This window comes from Oncorhynchus keta, chromosome 5 (genome assembly GCF_023373465.1).
Source record: "Oncorhynchus keta strain PuntledgeMale-10-30-2019 chromosome 5, Oket_V2, whole genome shotgun sequence".
In the NCBI taxonomy this organism is placed as follows: Eukaryota; Metazoa; Chordata; class Actinopteri; order Salmoniformes; family Salmonidae; genus Oncorhynchus; species Oncorhynchus keta.
In genome coordinates this window covers 12,344,329-12,363,902 of record NC_068425.1, presented here as the reverse complement: position 1 = coordinate 12,363,902, position 19,574 = coordinate 12,344,329, and the positions used below count along the sequence as shown (strand labels likewise).

Here is a 19,574-nt window from a genome sequence, read left to right as displayed (position 1 = left end):
GAGAACTTTCTTCTCTAGTGCAGGCAGGAGTCATGTCAATGAAATAAGCTTTAATGTCAATGTTACTTGAAAAATACCAGAGCACTGAAGTGCACCCAAACCCCCTCTACATGCTAAAAATACTTTGATTGGGAGAGGGAGAATTCAGAGAGGGAGCCATTCATGTGTGTGTGAGAGAGAGAGTTTTTTTGTTTTTGTTTTATATCATCTTTATTGGGTCTGGGAGCCCACAACACAATAAATACTCATACAAAACCAGTTGCACATCAATTAAAAACACAACTCCAATTCCTCCTCCACAGTAACTAGACACAACAGCCTCTGAATACCCCATATACTCATAAACAGATCAATATTGTTGACAAATTATAATAGGCAAACTCAACCCTTAGTCTCGCTGCCAACATTCCCTCCAGCATTCCCACCACATCCACAGACCCCTGTCCCCAAATACTGTTCTTTCGGGTCTTCCATATCGCTAATTTTGCTGCCCCTAACACAAAATTAAGCAACACAACTACACCCTTTTGACTATACCTGTACTTTGGCCCCAATATATACAGTTCGGAAAGGAAAACCTCTCCCAATGCTGAGAACCAATCAGTGATCAGTTCAATTATCCCGACCAACCTGGGACACTGTAAAAACAGATGTGCCAGAGTTTCAGACTCAGCACAGAATGGACACCCCTCCCCAACAGTAGGATCCAGGTGTACCAGATGCATGTTAGTGGCTATAGCTCCATGTATTATCCTCCATTGGAGGTCAGCTGTCCTCTTATCAATAGGCAGTTTGTATAATGATCGCCAACAGCGTTTTGGGGAGGCACCTGGACCAAGCACACCTGCCCACCTCGTCGATTTCACCCCTTCCAGGGAAGAGGCATCGGACACCTTTACACATATTCTGTACATGGCCTTCTTTCCCACCTCCTTGAACTCCCCCAGCTCCAGGGTATGGAAGGAATGCAGCATCCCCACGTCCTCCTCAAATGCCCCCATCGCAGCACTAACAATCAGTGCAGGGAACATATAATCCAGACCCTCCTTCCACCAATCAGATTTGGAAGTGTCAGTCACATACTGCAGATGAAGTACTGGCAAGGAGTCAAAGACCTCAGCGACGACCTTCCTCAGTAAGCGAGATGATCGGATCCCTTCTCTTTCTCCCAGCTCCTCCAACGATCTGCTCCTGCTCCGCATCAGATGACCCAGCTTGGTACACCCCACGCCTAGCAGGCATGAACATAGACTGGCTGAACCCAGAGCACGGGACTGGATGGCAGTGTTATAAAAAAGAGGCTCTTCAAAAAGCCACATCCCTGGTGGCGTGCCGGCCTGACAAGGACTCTCCAAGCCTGCATAACAGACTCATAAAATGGAGTCTGGCCAGGCAATTCAACCCCCCCCATCTTTAAGAGGAAAAGGTACTTGTCTAAGCCCAAACAGCCCGCTCTCCTCATCAGTGTGTAGGCTGTGTCGACCCAGCTAGAACCGTCACTGTACAACAGTCTCTGGGCTGCTTGAAGCCGGAAAGCCATGATCCTAGAGGAAATGTCCACCAGGCCTTGCCCACCCTCGTGCAGTGGCAGGTACAGGGCTGCAGTTTTAATCCAGTGTTGTCCAGACCAGAAGAAATTGACAAGGGTCCTCTGAAGCTCTTGTACCAGAACTTTTGGTGGCTGCAAAATCATTAGTCTGTGCCACAGGGTATAGGCAGCAAGATTATGAGCTACCAGTACCCTTCCCCTATAAGACAGCTGGGGCAACCTTAACATCTTCACCCCCTGTAATAAAAACGGTCTTGTCATCTGCATACGCAGACAGTGCTATCGTGGGACCCTTCCTTACACCTGGCACAGAGAAACCAGTAAGCTTCGTTCTTAAAAAACAAAGCATTGGTTCAATCAAATCCCCCTTTTTTGGCAACAGTGAAAGCACCACACGTTGACAGGATACAGGAAGATAACCCTCATGAAAGGATTCACACACCACTTCATAAAAATCCTCTACAATAGACCCCCAAAAATGCTTATAAAACTCAGATGGTAAACCATCAATGCCAGGGGCTCGGCCTGTTGAGAGCTGCATAACTGCTGTGGACAGCTCTTGCAGAGTAATGTCAGAGTCCAATGCGACTCTCTGCTCAGGTCCCAATTGAGGAAGACCGTGTAACAACTGTTCAGTACACAGAGAGTCACAATCATCCGGCTATACATACAGATACATACAACTTGTCTAACCTTCCAACCCTACTACAGTATTGCTCAGATACATACAACCTGTCTAACCTTGCTGCACGGACACGACCTTCATTAACTTTTAGCCATGTGTACTGCTTAACGTTTGCATTCCTTACTCTCCACACATCCGAAAGCTCAAACTCAGTTAATAGGCCAGACAGGCAAGTGGCTGACCGCAGGTGAGGTTCTTCAGCGGTGCGATCAACAGTGAAATCCACTGTACAGTTCCAGTTCCCCCCTAAAACCATACACCCCTCTTGGTCACACTGTCTTAAGGTTTCCTTTATTTGATCAAATACAGCAATACGCTCTGTACTCTTATTAGGAGCATAAACATTCAAAAAAAAAATAATAATAAAAATAACCATAACATCCACCTTGACCAATAAAACCCGACCCTTGACAATATCTGTTGTAGATACCACAGTCACCCCTAAACCCGAGGAAAACAAGATTGCCACCCCAGCACTGAAATTAGCACCATGACTGAGAATATGCTGCCCCTCCCACCACATACCCCAGTCAAACTCATTTTCCTCATCACTATGTGTCTCCTGTAGGAAAACTACATGAAGCCTTTTCTGTTTTATTACTTCTAATACCCAAGCCCACTTATTCCTGTCCCTTCCCCCATTCATACTGAGAGAACCTCCCCTTAGTACCTCCATATAGAAAAGAGAAAAGAAAAGCAGAGCCCACAGAGAAACCAAAGAGAAAAAAAACACCCTATGAAGCATGATCATCATCATTATTTTAATCTTCTCTTATTAACCTGACCACGTTTCCCACCACCTTTTGCTGCTGCAACAGCAGTAACAAATTTCCTCAAGCGAAACCGCTTCTTCTCACTCAATTGGTCTAACCCCACTGTCTTCTGTAACATCACAGCTGACCTCACAAATGTATCAACATCAAAATAATCTGCCAATTTGACAGATTTCCCAAAAGTCTGATCCAGAAACTCATTTACCTCCTCTAGATCATAAACTGAGTCCTCACCAGCAGCTGTCATATCAAAAGAGATATCCATATCCTTCTCCTGATCCTCAGCTGAGACCACAGACAACTGACTCCCCTCTACCACACCCCTTTCAACACTCCCCACTTGCACCTCATCACTCGTACCAGGCATCTCCTCCACTACCTGGGAGCCTAGCTCCACATGAACCCCAGCACTCGTAGTGGGCATCTCCTCCACTACCTGGGAGACTAGCCCCACCTGAACCTCATTACTCGTAGTGGGCATCTCCTCCACTACCTGGGAGCCTAGCTCCACATGAACCCCAGCACTCGTAGTGGGCATCTCCTCCACTACCTGGGAGCCTAGCTCCACATGAACCCCAGCACTCGTAGTGGGCATCTCCTCCACTACCTGGGAGCCTAGCTCCACATGAACCCCCTCCTGTACCCCATTACTCATAGCGGGCATCTCCTCCACCACCTGGGAGCTTAGCTCCACATGAACCCCCTCCTTTACCCCAGCACTCGTACTGGGCACCTGCTCACTAATCTGAGGAACTGGCTCTTCAGATACATCCTTACCTTCTACAACAATACTTTTCTGCTGCATAACATTTCCCTCTAATACAAGTTGCAACTCCGTGCCCTCAACACGGATAACTTGTTCCTCAGCAACCGGTGCTTGTGGCTGTTCTACCGCTATCGATGACCACCTGCACCCCTCCCTCTACCTTCTCCCTTTTCGGGCAAACATGTCGCTTATGACCAACATCCCCACACTCAAAAGAGAGTTGACTACCCGTACTAGCATAAGCCATATACAGTCTATTGTCATACTTGATTTTAAACGATAACTCTGAAGTCTGCTCCGGTGAGTCCAAAAACATAAACACCTGTCTCCGAAATGACATTACCTGTTTCAACGCCGGGTGTTTGCAACCCAACGGGACAACCTTCATTGAACTGGTGAACTTCCCAAAGCGCAATAACTCGCGCTCCAATAGCTCATTAGGAATAAACGGCGGTACATTTGAAATCGTTACCGTAACTTGAATAAAGCGGCGTAAATTGAATAAACATTCCTTTAAGAAGTACGCCATGCTCAACCATCCGATCAACAAGACACTCTTCTTTAAGAAATACCACCCCCGCTTTATTCATCCGGGATGCATAAGCAACATTCTCGTATCCTACCTTCTCTCCTACCGCGACCAGAAACTCCTCCACCGTGACAGTAGCTTCAGTAACACACCTAAAGCCGTGCCGAAGTGACAGGGACGGCATCCCCATTCGGGCTGCCATCCCTGCCAAAATCAGGGTAATTTCGATACGAAAAACACAATACTTAATAACCTTAATCATGCACAGAAGAAAACCAAATAAATGCTACCAAGAAATAGCAAACCGAAAGAAAGTTGTGAATATCTAACTCTCCACAACACACGCACTCCTTCACTCAAACAATTCCCAGCATGCACCAATCACTCCCAGCATGCAGAGAGAGAGAGGGCTGGGCAGAGAAAGATGTAGCGAGAGACAGAGAGAGAGAGATGCATATATAATATATAGAGAGAGTGTGTTATGAGACTGGGCTGACTAGTAGCTATGTAGGTAAACATGGGAGGAATCTCTAATTCCCTTGTCTCCCAATGTAGGCTGAGGCTAATCAGTACAGTACTCAGTTGTGTCAGTGCAATCATTGATTATTCAATATGAAGAGCACAGTGCTTCCTCTCAGTGTGCTCCCTTCAGCTGTCACTCGCTTTCTCTCTCTTCCTCCATTTTATTCATCACTCCTTCCTTACTGACCAATCTTTTTCATCCCTATTATTTATTGTTCTTTCAATTTGGCTGTCTCTCTTTTCCCACCTCTGTCTTTCTCTCTCTCCCCCTGTGTCTCTCTTTTCCCACCTGTCTTTCTCTCTCTCCCCCGTGTCTCTCTTTTCCCACCTCTGTCTTTCTTTCTCTCCCCCGTGTCTCTCTTTCCCACCTGTCTTTCTCTCTCTCCCCCTGTGTCTCTCTTTTCCCACCTGTCTTTCTCTCTCTCCCCCTGTGTCTCTCTTTCTTCCCTCCACTGTCTTTCTCTCTCTCCCCCGTGTCTCTCTTTTCCCACCTCTGTCTTTCTCTCTCTCCCCCGTGTCTCTCTTTTCCCACCTCTGTCTTTCTCTCTCTCCCCCGTGTCTCTCTTTTCCCACCTCTGTCTTTCTCTCTCTCCCCCTGTGTCTCTCTTTTCCCACCTCTGTCTTTCTCCTCTCCCCTGTCTTTCTTTCTCTCTCTCCCCTGTGTCTCTCTTTTCCCACCTCTGTCTTTCTCTCTCTCCCCCTGTGTCTCTCTTTTCCCACCTCTGCCTTTCTCTCTCTCCCCCTGTGTCTCTCTTTTCCCACCTCTGTCTTTCTCTCTCTCCCCCTGTGTCTCTCTTTTCCCACCTCTGTCTTTTCTCTCTCCCCCGTGTCTCTCTTTTCCCACCTGTCTTTCTCTCTCTCCCCCTGTGTCTCTCTTTTCCCACCTCTGTCTTTCTCTCTCTCCCCTGTGTCTCTCTTTTCCCACCTCTGTCTTTCTCTCTCTCCCCCGTGTCTCTCTTTTCCCACCTCTGTCTTTCTCTCTCTCCCCCTGTGTCTCTCTTTTCCCACCTGTCTTTCTCTCTCTCCCCCGTGTCTCTCTTTTCCCACCTGTCTTTCTCTCTCTCCCCCTGTGTCTCTCTTTTCCCACCTGTCTTTCTCTCTCTCCCCCGTGTCTCTCTTTTCCCACCTGTCTTTCTCTCTCCCCCTGTGTCTCTCTTTTCCCACCTGTCTTTCTCTCTCTCCCCCTGTGTCTCTCTTTTCCCACCTCTGTCTTTCTCTCTCTCCCCCGTGTCTCTCTTTTCCCACCTGTCTTTCTCTCTCTCCCCCTGTGTCTCTCTTTTCCCACCTCTGTCTTTCTCTCTCTCCCCCTGTGTCTCTCTTTTCTCAGCTCTGTCTTTCTCTCTCTCCCCCTGTGTCTCTCTTTTCCCACCTCTGTCTTTCTCTCTCTCCCCTGTGTCTCTCTTTTCCCACCTGTCTTTCTCTCTCTCCCCCGTGTCTCTCTTTTCCCACCTGTCTTTCTCTCTCTCCCCCTGTGTCTCTCTTTTCCCACCTGTCTTTCTCTCTCTCCCCCTGTGTCTCTCTTTTCCCACCTCTGTCTTTCTCTCTCTCCCCCGTGTCTCTCTTTTCCCACCTGTCTTTCTCTCTCTCCCCCTGTGTCTCTCTTTTCCCACCTGTCTTTCTCTCTCTCCCCCGTGTCTCTCTTTTCCCACCTCTGTCTTTCTCTCTCTCCCCCTGTGTCTCTCTTTTCCCACCTGTCTTTCTCTCTCTCCCCCTGTGTCTCTCTTTTCCCACCTCTGTCTTTCTCTCTCTCCCCCTGTGTCTCTCTTTTCCCACCTGTCTTTCTCTCTCTCCCCCTGTGTCTCTCTTTTCCCACCTCTGTCTTTCTCTCTCTCCCCGTGTGTCTCTTGTTCCCTCCCTCTTTTTCCCTGTTTTTGGAAAGCTGTAGGGGTGGAGTGGCCTCCTTCTAGCCCACTGAGAGGAAAATGAATCCCATTATTTCATTATGAGGACACAGGATCTCAGCGTGCTCCCTTTGTCCACAGACTGTTGCAAATAATTACACTGAAAATAGGCTGTGTGAAAACACTATCCCCTCGCCCAAAGAAAAGACACTCAAAACAATCTCTCTCAGAGTCGGCACCAGGCCATAAGTTAAGATAGCGCCAACAACAATAGTAACAAAGACATTACTAAACCCATTTCAGAGCATTTGAATCAACATATGACGCAGAAGTCAATCTTCCCACTACTCAATGACTGACAGCAGGCTGTTTGTATTGACATAACATGCCATGGATGTCTGCCTTCTCTCATTACTCCACCTGAACACTGTCAGATGCCTACCTATACTATACAGCCCAGGGTACTGTGCCAGCCAGGTGCCCATCCACCCACCATATTAGTTGACCCATAGAGACTTAAGTTGCCCCCCCTAGTTTCCCCACTCCAACAGAGATGTAAGTTAGTTTCCCCACTCCCATAGATTTGTAAGTCAATTTCCCCCACTCTCATAGATTTGTAAGTTAGTTTCCCCACTCTCATAGAGTTATAAATTAGTAGCCCCACTCCTATAGAGTTATAAGTCAATTTCCCCCACTCCTATAGAGTTGTAAGTTAGTTTCCACACTCTCATAGAGTTATAAGATAGTTTCCCCACTCTTATAGAGTTGTAAGTTAGTTTCCACACTCTCATAGAGTTGTAAGTCAGTTTCCCCACTCTCATAGAGTTATAAGATAGTTTCCCCACTCTTATAGAGTTGTAAGTTAGTTTCCACACTCTCATAGATTTCTAAGTCAGTTTCCCCACTCTCATAGAGTTGTAAGTTAGTTTCCCCACTCTCATAGAGTAATAAGTTAGTTTCCCCACTTTCATAGAGTAATAAGTTAGTTTCCCCACTCTTATAGAGTTGTAAGTTATTAGCTCCACTCTCATAGAGTTGTAAGTCAGTTTCCCCACTCTCATAGAGTTGTAAGTCAGTTTCCACACTCTCATAGAGTTTTAAGTTAGTTTCCACACTCCCATAGAGTTATAAGTTAGTTTCCACACTCCCATAGAGTTATAAGTTAGTTTCCACACTCCCATAGAGTTATAAGTTAGTTTCCCCACTCCCATAGAGTTATAAGTCACTTTCCACACTCTCATAGAGTTGTAAGTTAGTAGCCCCACTCCCATAGAGTTGTAAGTTAGTAGCCCCACTCCCATAGAGTTGTAAGTTTGTAGCCCCACTCCCATAGAATTGTTAGTTAGTAGCCCCACTCCTGTAGAGTTATAAGTCAGTTTCCCCACTCTCATAGAGTTGTAAGTTAGTTTCCCCACTCCTATAGAGTTATAAGTCAGTTTCCCCACTCCCATAGAGTTATAAGTCAGTTTCCACACTCTCATAGAGTTGTAAGTCAGTTTCCCCACTCCTATAGACTTATAAGTCAGTTTCCCCACTCCCATAGAGTTATAAGTCAGTTTCCACACTCTCATAGAGTTGTAAGTCAGTTTCCCCACTCTCATAGAGTTGTATGTTAGTAGCCCCACCCCCATAGAGTTGTAAGTTAGTTTCCCCACTCTCATAGAGTTGTATGTTAGTAGCCCCACCCCCATAGAGTTGTAAGTTAGTTTCCCCACTCTCATAGAGTTGTATGTTAGTAGCCCCACCCCCATAGAGTTATAAGTTAGTTTCCACACTCTCATAGAGTTGTAAGTTAGTAGCCCCACTCCCATAGAGTTGTAAGTTTGTAGCCCCACTCCCATAGAGTTGTAAGTTAGTAGCCCCACTCTCATAGAGTTATAAGTTTGTAGCCCCACTCTCATAGAGTTATAAGTTAGTAGCCCCACTCCTGTAGAGTTATAAGTCAGTTTCCCCACTCCCATAGAGTTGTAAGTCAGTTTAACCACTCTTATAGAGTTGTAAGTTATTAGCCCCACTCCTATAGAGTTATAAGTCAGTTTCCCCACTCCTATAGAGTTATCAGTCAGTTTCCACACTCTCATAGAGTTGTAAGTCAGTTTCCCCACTCTCATAGAGTTATAAGTTAGTTTCCACACTCTCATAGAGTTATAAGTTAGTTTCCACACTCCCATAGAGTTATAAGTCAGTTTCCCCACTCCCATAGAGTTGTAAGTCAGTTTAACCACTCTTATAGAGTTGTAAGTTATTAGCCCCACTCTATAGAGTTATAAGTCAGTAGCCCCACTCCTATAGAGTTATCAGTCAGTTTCCACACTCTCATAGAGTTGTAAGTCAGTTTCCCCACTCTCATAGAGTTATAAGTTAGTTTCCACACTCTCATAGAGTTGTAAGTTAGTAGCCCCACTCTCATAGAGTTGTAAGTCAGTTTCCCACTCTCATAGAGTTATAAGATAGTTTCCCCACTCTTATAGAGTTGTAAGTTAGTTTCCACACTCTCATAGATTTCTAAGTCAGTAGCCCCACTCTCATAGAGTTGTAAGTTAGTAACCCCACTCTCATAGAGTAATAAGTTAGTAGCCCCACTTTCATAGAGTAATAAGTTAGTTTCCCCACTCTTATAGAGTTGTAAGTCAGTTTAGCCACTCTCTCGATAGAGTTGTAAGTCAGTTTCCCCACTCTCTATAGAGTTGTAAGTCAGTTTCCACACTCTCATAGAGTTTTAAGTTAGTTTCCACACTCCCATAGAGTTTTAAGTTAGTTTCCACACTCCCATAGAGTTATAAGTTAGTTTCCACACTCCCATAGAGTTATAAGTTAGTTTCCCCACTCCCATAGAGTTATAAGTCACTTTCCACACTCTCATAGAGTTGTAAGTTAGTAGCCCCACTCCCATAGAGTTGTAAGTTAGTAGCCCCACTCCCATAGAGTTGTAAGTTTGTAGCCCCACTCCCATAGAATTGTTAGTTAGTAGCCCCACTCCTGTAGAGTTATAAGTCAGTTTCCCCACTTAGAGTTGTAGTTAGTTTCCCCACTCCTATAGAGTTATAAGTCAGTTTCCCCACTCCCATAGAGTTATAAGTCAGTTTCCACACTCTCATAGAGTTGTAAGTCCCACTCCTATAGACTTATAAGTCAGTTTCCCCACTCCCATAGAGTTATAAGTCAGTTTCCACACTCTCATAGAGTTGTAAGTCAGTTTCCCCACTCTCATAGAGTTGTATGTTAGTAGCCCCACCCCCATAGAGTTGTAAGTTAGTTTCCCCACTCTCATAGAGTTGTATGTTAGTAGCCCCACCCCCATAGAGTTGTAAGTTAGTTTCCCCACTCTCATAGAGTTGTATGTTAGTAGCCCCACCCCCATAGAGTTATAAGTTAGTTTCCACACTCTCATAGAGTTGTAAGTTAGTAGCCCCACTCCCATAGAGTTGTAAGTTTGTAGCCCCACTCCCATAGAGTTGTAAGTTAGTAGCCCCACTCTCATAGAGTTATAAGTTTGTAGCCCCACTCTCATAGAGTTATAAGTTAGTAGCCCCACTCCTGTAGAGTTATAAGTCAGTTTCCCCACTCCCATAGAGTTGTAAGTCAGTTTAACCACTCTTATAGAGTTGTAAGTTATTAGCCCCACTCCTATAGAGTTATAAGTCAGTTTCCCCACTCCTATAGAGTTATCAGTCAGTTTCCACACTCTCATAGAGTTGTAAGTCAGTTTCCCCACTCTCATAGAGTTATAAGTTAGTTTCCACACTCTCATAGAGTTATAAGTTAGTTTCCACACTCCCATAGAGTTGTAAGTCAGTTTCCCCACTCCCATAGAGTTATAAGTTAGTTTCCACACTCTCATAGAGTTGTAAGTCAGTTTCCCCACTCCTATAGAGTTATAAGTCAGTTTCCCCACTCCCATAGAGTTGTATGTTAGTAGCCCCACTCCCATTGAGTTGTAAATTAATAGCCCCACTCCCATTGCGTTGTAAATTAATAGCCCCACTCCCATAGAGTTGTAAGTTAGTAGCCCCACTCCCATTGCGTTGTAAATTAATAGCCCCACTCCCATTGAGTTGTAAATTAATAGCCCCACTCCCATTGAGTTGTAAATTAATAGCCCCACTCCCATTGAGTTGTAAGTTAATAGCCCCACTCCCATTGAGTTGTAAATTAATAGCCCCACTCCCATTGCGTTGTAAATTAATAGCCCCACTCCCATTGAGTTGTAAATTAATAGCCCCACTCCCATTGAGTTGTAAATTAATAGCCCCACTCCCATTGAGTTGTAAGTTAGTTTCCCCACCCCCATAGAGTTATAAGTTAATAGCCCCACTCCCATTGCGTTGTAAATTAATAGCCCCACTCCCATTGAGTTGTAAATTAATAGCCCCACTCCCATTGAGTTGTAAATTAATAGCCCCACTCCCATTGAGTTGTAAGTTAATAGCCCCACTCCCATTGCGTTGTAAATTAATAGCCCCACTCCCATTGAGTTGTAAGTTAGTAGCCCCACTCCCATAGAGTTGTAAGTTATTAGCCCCAACCCATAGAGTTGTAATTTAGTTTCCACACTCCCATAGAGTTGCAAGTTAGTTTCCACACTCCCATAGAGTTGTAATTTAGTTTCCCCACTCCCATAGAGTTGTAAGTTAGTAGCCCCACTCTCTACTGATGCTGTGTTTTTGACTCACACCCACCCAGACATGCCCACCGTGGGTGTCCTTTCTACTGGAGCCACAGCTGAAGGTAAAGAGATCTCTTCTCCCCAGAGATGACCTCTGACCCCAAACTCTTACATTGACCGTCTCTCTCTCTGACCTTCTCTCTCTCTCTCTCATCACGCTTTCCTTTAATCGTCCTATCCTTTCTCTGTTTGTCACTTTTCTGCTTATATCCACAGTGGTGTTATGAATTGACGTTATCGGTGGTGCGAAAGCTTTCATATTTGTGTTATCTGTCTGTACTGTGTTTGTGTGTGTGTGTGTGTGTGTGTGTGTGTGTGTGTGTGTGTGTGTGTGTGTGTGTGTGTGTGTGTGTGTGTGTGTGTGTGTGTGTGTGTGTGTGTGTGTGTGTGTGTGTGTGTGTGTGTGTGTGTGTGTGTGTGTGTGTGGGAGACTGAACAGTGCATTGTGAGATGATACTCAGTGCCGTTGTGCTGCTTGTTATTAGGCACTGCTACAGTACCAGGAGACGTCAGAGCCATCCAGGCATGAGAGGATTTTTTAAATCACTGAGCTGTTATAAGAACAGACAGTTCAAAGCCACCATTTAGGTTTGTTGGCCTTGGCGCAGATCAAGGAGGCCATGACAATGTGAATCCTTTTCATACCACAATCCTCGATTTCCATTTCCCATTTCGCTTCTTATTACTTCTGGCTGTGAAGCAGGCTAGTGGGGGGGGGACAGTCCCACGACACAGTCTTTTGGCAGGCAGCTCTGAGCTTCTGGAGATGAGAGGAGGCTATCTTACCGCACTAACAGAGCGGAATAAATGTTGCGGTAGCCAGGCTTGAGAGAGAGGAGAGAGAGGAGAGAGAGGGTGTCCTCAGGCAGAAGGAACAGCCCCTTTCTCTGGGGGCAGACAGCAGCAGCCAACAGAGCAGGTTAAAGCCTCACAGGCCACACAACACGCACCTGCTGTCCGACCAACCACACAGACCAAATCCCCTCTCCCTCTCCAAATCTCCACACTAACACCCTCCAACCAATCAACATGCAGGGCAGAGTAGAAACCTCTCAGAAATAGTGGGTTGCCTTGTGGAAGAGAACTTTTGACATATTTATGTACAAGAGTTATTCAAGAGCAAATGATTTGCAATCCTGGATTTAATCAAAGTCACCTCTAAATAAACAATGGCCTTTGATATAAAACCTGGTATCGCTCTCTCCCAGTGTCTGTCTGACTGATGATACAGAGTTGGGATAGTCACATCAGACTCTTCCTCTTCCTCTCATCCCCCAGCCACAAGCACAGATGTCTAGACAGGTGTCATCAGCCAGTGGCACCGAAGTAGGACTGATCACAGAGTAGGGGACCCTCACACACCTGTGCTCTGGCATAGCTCTGTTAGTGTTTGGCACTGCCTGTCTTGTGCCCATGCCCTGGCACTGACACTCGCTGACACTCGCCTCCAGCCTTACTCTATGAGAGAGACTGAATGCTGGCAGACTGCATTTACAGAGAATACACCCCCCTGTACTGTGTAATGTGTACAGCGCTACCACAATGTCTCACTGCCAACACAGCGCCATCTACTGGTGTACTCTAGCATCACACAAAGGGGAATATGTGTCTTGATGTTCATTTAATGTGTTTTGCATTTTTAATGACTCGGACGGCCATTAAAAAAACGGTCAAAACCGTAACGGACAACAGCAGTGTAACCCCTGTACACTTCCGTTACATTTTCACTTCCGACTGTTGGTATCATAATACAAAAAAAATAATATATTGTCTCATTCTGTGTATTTGGCGCTCTTGGCTAGCATCAACATTAGCTGATACTAACCTGAATTTCCTGTGTTTGTCTCTTGTTCTCATCTCACCCCTCCTCCCTCACCCCCCACCTCTCAATTCTCGTCCCTCACCCCACCCTGCCTGTGCCTCTCAACACCACCTGTTCCTGGGGCACCACCACCACCTCACCCACCACCCTGTCACCTGTGTGATCCTCCTGGGCCATCCTGTACCACCCGGCCCGCCCCTCCACCTGCGCCTCTGTGACCTCTGACCCTGCACAGTGAGTGAGGGACCAGCCCGTGCCTGTCCTCTCCAGACTCCTCCTCAGCACCAATCACCTGACTACAGAGCTGCATCTGACCCCCACCCCATCCCCTGCTATTCCTAGTCCACGCACTTAAGCCCCCCTACCCTATGTTGGCTTAACATGGGTATTAGCAGTCTCTGACTCCTGTACCCTCTCATGTCCTACATTGACCCCACAATGCACAAGATATCTACCACTCTCCCCTTGGTGTGTTTGCGTGTGTGTTCTGTATGTTTGTGTGTGCGCATGTCTGTGTGAATGGAAGGGTGCTGTCGGAGACCACTACCAACTATATGACTGTACTCTCTTTTTTCATTTCTCTTTTTCCCCCTGAAACCTTTCCAATTTTCCCCAATTCTCCATGTCCCTCCTCCTGTTCCTCCTCTTCCTGGTATGTCCCTGGGTCTGACCCATAGGCCCATGGGAACAGCAGCAGCAGTATTGAGCCCCTCCTGTCAGGCACCAAAGCTGCCAGTTTCTCCAGCCGCCTGTCCTCCTCCAGTTCGGCCTCGACTGTGTTCGCCCCGGGTCTGAGGAAGTATCCACAGGAGGGGACGCTGTCTTCCCTGACAGCCTCCTCCAGCCAGGCCAAAGCCCTGCTGGCCAGCCTGTCAGCCTCCAGCCTGTCAGCCGCCAGCCTATCAGCCTCCAGCCTGAGCGCCGAGGCCCTGCTCCTCTCCTCCACCTTCCGCCAACACCGCTTCCTCCGCGAGCAGCAGCGCGCCTCCTCCCTGCCCCTGCCCAACGGCCGCTCCTCCAACTCCACCACCACCTCAACCACCACCTCCTCTTCCTCCTCCTCCACCTCCCCCACCTCCACCACCTCCACCCCCTCCTCCTCGCCCTCCTCCCCGACCCCCCTGACCTCCCTCAACCTCCCCTCCGTGGGGCTCAAGCCCAGCGGCCGCAGCCTGCAGTACTCCGGCTCCAACAGCTACAAGGAACGTGGCAGCAAGACCCTGCCTAAACCTGTCTCCCCTAGCAACTCACAGTGAAGTACAAGAGGATGGATGAGAGGAGGAGGAGGAGGAGGAAGAGGAGGAGCGCAATCAAAGCACCATCACATGCCAAAAATGAAGAGGAAAACAAACACACTAGCGCCGCCCTCTGCCCTAGCCCTCAATTCCAAGAGTCACATGTAGCAACACATATTAGTGGGGATTTCCCCAGAGTTGACTTTCTGAGTGTCACTTTGCTGCCCTTGGTCTCAGTCCAGAAGCCATAATCTTCACATATCTATAATTATACAGTACAAGAGTTGATGGTGGTTCCTCTCTGGCTCTCCCACTCAGTAGTACTGACAGTTCCCCAGACCCCCAGAGAGAGAGCTCAAAGATGGACCTCGGCCTCCACTCCCTCCCACTGCCTTGTCTAGTCTGGTCTGATCCGGCCTAGTCTGGTCTGGTCTGGTCTGGGTGGACAGAAAAACAGTGCCAGTACTTTATGAACCCTCAGTTTATCATCGCACCATTTGCCAAATCTTATTGGATGGAACCTAAGTGGAGTAGATGTGATATCTAGACTGTGACTTATATTATACAGAGTAGAGTTGCAATAATCAACGAGTACAGTACAGTAGCCGTGTGTGTTCAGAGCTATAGCAGTCTTATTCCATCACCTGGCACAATGTGAATCTGTCGAAAAAAACAAAGCTAAACCAAGGTGGTGGTTTCCATTCTGAGACCGTTTTCTGTTTGTTCCTTTCTTTATTTCAGACTTATTGCATCGCCTGTGTAGAAGTCGAAACTGGTGCTATAGTTCTCCCTGTTTTGTAAAGAGTTTACATGAATGAAACGGCTCCCATTCAATGTGACTGTACATTCCACTGTTTATCTAATGCTACATCCCTGGAGTGGCTTAAGGCTTCTTCTATCCGGCATCTGATTCCATTCTTACCCTCGTTCTCTATGGCCGCGCTATTAACACAGCAGTTTGGCAATGGAAGAAAAGGCCAGGGAGCTGCTTTTGTTGAGGTCCTCTGGTTTGAGAGTCTACGCACAATTGTATCGCCCACAATAGCACATTATAGGAACAGTAATGTGATGTTACAGTAGATCAGTTATTTAACGACTGAGCTGGTGCAATGAAGAAGGGGGGAAAATAAAATATATTTAAACATTGAAATTGATCGTTAAAGAATGTAGAATGTGTAGACATGAATGTTGCACGACAATCAGGACGTATCCACAGTGGACGGGTTTTGCCTTGGACTGGCGTTCCCTGCTGCAGTGATTACACTCTGAACTCAACACACGCTCACGTGACCAGGCACGGGCACACAGCAGTAGATGCACGCACAGTCTCCGACACGCCGGTGAGACGGAGATCCGCCAAACTGCTAGAAAAGCACAGTCTCCAGTTGTTTTGAGTCAGAACTGTTGACTAGATTGCCCATTTCTCTATTTCATGACTGTAGAACCACTGGTCATGAATGAACCCACACCGGTTTGATAATGCAGTCCTCTAGGTAGTAATCGATTTGAATGGTTAAAAGGAACCAAATGTTCGAGAGAGAGAAACAACGGCACAAATGAATTCCCTTTCAATTCAATTCCCGGAGATGTGGACCAGCTGATTATTATTTAGCTGATTATTTACAAGACATGCGGCACAATGAGTTTCATTTTGGCCTGTGTGTATTTTCAGCATTTGCTCGAGACTAAACCCACAATGAGTTTATCTGGACCTCCCCCGACACAGAAGCGGGCTTAGCCCACAGCTGTTGGTTTTGCAGTAGTAAGGTTGCCACTGGAAATGGCTGCTTTTGTTCTGTGATATATGTTACGGAGAATAATTCGGTTCATGTACGAAAGCAGCTCCAGGGTATATGAGTGTTCTCCCCTTAAACCGGAGTGCTTACGCAGATCACTGGCTCCATTCCTCACAGCTGACTTAAGAGCTTGGAAGTGTTATAAGGATAGAAACACACTCATCAAAGACGTGTCGATGGTTTCCCTGCTGTTAATCTTATGCCAGCAAACACTCTGAAGCTCTCTTTCTTCTGTGATGCGTCACCAAGGCGACCTAGGGGGTTATGGCCGTGTGTAGTCCTAGTTCATTCTTCAACTGTTCAGGAGACAAGTGCGTGAAATCGATTCTTTGTGGCATTGAGATGAAAACAATTGCTTGTGAAAGAGGCCGGTCTCAAGTGCAGACAGCTTGAGGTGGGGAGATTGGTTGTGGTTTTCATGTTTGAAGGCTAGTGTAATAACAAAGTGCTTTAACTCTTCTCTACTGGGTTCGTGAGGTGTAAAAGGGTTAGACAGGTTTATCTGGACATCAATGTTTGACACCCTTTTGAATTTAAGAAGGCTATTATTTTTTGCAACTTGCTATCTGTGCTGTCCTTTGGGGGAGATGTGTCTATGAATCAAACCCTTCTTGGAAGAGGTTCCCAATGGACCTGTATGTCTGACTGCCATGGTGCTGTTATAATTGCACAAAATGATCGATGTTGCAATTTCCCCATGAGAGCACAGAGTGGACCTATCTGCATGAACCCTCTGGAACTTTGGTTTCATTGGCGACCCACCAAAATACTGTTCTTGTAGGCTTATTGCAGTACAGATCATGTGCACGTTTGTGTTTTACAGGCCGAGGAACCTTGGTATGATGGCCCAAATCACATCAGCGGCTCCGACAACACATGGTTTTAAAGATCAGAACAAAGGGGTACATATTGGCCCACAAACACACACACACACACACACACACACACACACACACACACACACACACACACACACACACACACACACACACACACACACACACACACACACACACACACACACACACACACACACACACACACACACACACACCACACACACCAGAGTGTGTCAGAATGTGGCCGTGGCATTGCAATAAGCACACCCTCTGTTCTATCAGCGAGGAAACCGCAAGCTCACGGCACAGCGAGTTAGTTAAGCCTCACGCTGGCTGCACTGTAGCAATGCAGGACTCAAGCCCTGGGTTTTATGAAGTGAAAGCCAAATGCAAGAAATTCACTTACTCATTCAACTCCACACTCAAATCCATAACTCCCAGCGCTGCTTTTGCGTCTGGCAGGGTGATGGGGAGGAAGTGCGGGAGGTATTCACACTCCACTGCTTTTACCAAGGAAAGTCCAAGACGAGAACCCCAAGACTGCGTGACAATGCTTTTTTGAGTCACCATAGTACTAGTGTTATTGGACAGGAGATTTCAATATGGCTGAGTCTTGGAGGGGTTTATTGGTAATGGGGAGGAGAGGAGAGGAGAGGAGAGGAGAGGAGAGGAGAGGAGAGGAGAGGAGAGGAGAGGAGAGGAGAGAAGAGTGGAGGCACTCGTAGTGAGAGCCCCTGGCAATCAGAGAAATAGTTAATGCAAACTTGAGATGAAAAGTAGAATAATTATACATATATAAATATATCTTCGTTAAGATGTTTGTGTATGATATTAATATAATTGTGAAGAAAGTGTGACACATAGGTCTGGATTAAATTATTATAATGTACAATTTAAATCATCCTCTTTTGGGGATTTATATGAGTAGGCATTTTGTACAGTTTTCAATTCTTCAAGAGAGATAATGTAGTTCACATTAGCAAATTATTTATTCATAAGCAGAACATTTTTATATTTATTTGAAAATATTTATCTGTATAGAAGACAGGACAGGTATGTAATATACAGTGGAGCTCATTTTTAATTCTGGGATATTTTTATTAGCACTATTTTGAACAGTTGTGTGAGTTTCCTCTTTTGTTGGCCTGCTGGCCCATGCTACTGGTATGTTAAGGGAGAGGTTGCCCCTGAGCTGGTCCAGTACAATGTCTGCTCCCAGGCCTCCACTAGCTAACATTCATTTTGAGGTAAGAGGAGCTGTTCCTAGACCTGTTCTTAGGGGCGTGCCTTTTCTTTGTAACTTCTGTTGGTTTACTTAGTCCTCTTCTATTCTCTGTCCTAGTCTTTGTATTACATAGCGCTCCCTATACCTGACTGATGTGTTTTTCAACCCTGGCCGAAAATAAATAGCCCATACTAGAAACCCCTCTACTGGTATTACATCAGCATGGCCCAAAGTTATTAACGGATAAGGATCTCAGCATTGAATACGTCATTTAGGTTTCAATGACAAACCAAGAGCCCGTAACGCGGATAGATATGGAACATTAGCTTTTTCTTCATCATCATAATCTTTGTCTATTGAGACGTGTTTGGTTCTGTTTTGAATAAATGAAAGAGACATATGTCTATTGTTTGACCTGCTGTCTGTGGTGTGTACAGAACTGTATGAGGTTCTGACATGAATGTGTGGATGTTGCAAAATCTTGGCATCGAGAAGAGAACAAGACAAAACGATATGTAAATAGACTGAGTAATTCCTAGAAAGTTCAACAAAATATTATGTCCAAAATGATGTTATATTCATTCAAAGATGATGGATTACAAAGGTATATTATAAAACAATGCATGAAATATCGTCAAGCAATCGCACGGTGCAGTTGAAAAGTGTTGTCTACATGTTTTCTTAAAAAACAGAGCGAGATAGAAAAAGCGGTGTACCACTTTCAAGGTTCATAACGGTAGAGAACCAGACCTTTTTACTTTGGATCTTTCTGTGACACAGGCATGTTCAGTCTCACTGTGATCAGTGATGCTACGGTGATGATGGCTAAGAGTGAGGAGTGTTCCCAACAATCCCGAACGATCCAGGAACGCTTCAACGCACCTTCACCAGAAAACCCCACCAATTACGATCTCCCACTTGTAGAGTAGCGTGACATAATCAACAATACGAAGAAAAAAAATAGATCTCTATAAATACCTACTGATACTGGACATTCTCATTTATCAGTGCGGATGCCATGATATTCTGTGAGAAATGTGATTTTTCTTTTTTTCTTTTCTGTGAGAAGACTGGCAGTTGAACCTGCTTCCTTTTGTACATACTTGCTGTGGTTGTGTGTCTAATAAAGTGCAGCTCTCTTGTGCAGTCGGAGTCCGGGTTTCGCTTTGTCGTAGACAGTAAGTTGATCTTCTCTCCATTTTTGGGATCGATAACGTATCATGCCAGTAGATGGAGGCTCTGCGACGGGTCCAGCGGCAGCTCTCGGATGGGTCATTGTAGTATTGTTAACTGGGTATGGAAAGCTCTCTCCGCTCATCTTCCCTG

General features: G+C 45.9%; 1 protein-coding gene and 2 long non-coding RNA genes across 5 annotated transcripts in view; 1 reads left to right on the top strand and 2 right to left on the bottom strand.

Annotated features, from left to right (window-relative positions):
- Positions 1-19,394, top strand: part of LOC118370837 (SRC kinase signaling inhibitor 1-like) — a 174,365-nt gene extending 154,971 nt beyond the window's left edge. Inside the window, exon 27 of the mRNA XM_052518307.1 lies at positions 13,831-19,394. Within this exon, the coding sequence (XP_052374267.1) occupies positions 13,831-14,409 (579 nt within the window). The 3' untranslated portion in view covers positions 14,410-19,394. The remainder of the gene's footprint in view (positions 1-13,830) is intronic.
- Positions 5,114-5,419, bottom strand: LOC127930007 (uncharacterized). The gene is made up of 3 exons (XR_008136477.1): positions 5,398-5,419; positions 5,193-5,232; positions 5,114-5,152 (listed from the first exon to the last, which is right to left on the bottom strand). It is a non-coding gene; the product is annotated as an uncharacterized LOC127930007 (long non-coding RNA).
- On the bottom strand, positions 6,017-7,201 carry LOC127930008 (uncharacterized). Of its 3 annotated transcripts, none has more exons than XR_008136478.1 (3): positions 6,598-7,201; positions 6,070-6,111; positions 6,017-6,030 (listed from the first exon to the last, which is right to left on the bottom strand). It is a non-coding gene; the product is annotated as an uncharacterized LOC127930008 (long non-coding RNA). The 3 variants fall into 3 exon arrangements; XR_008136479.1 differs by lacking the exon at positions 6,598-7,201 and adding an exon at positions 6,516-6,559; XR_008136480.1 differs by lacking the exon at positions 6,598-7,201 and adding an exon at positions 6,314-6,357.
- Positions 19,395-19,574: the final 180 nt, after the last annotated feature.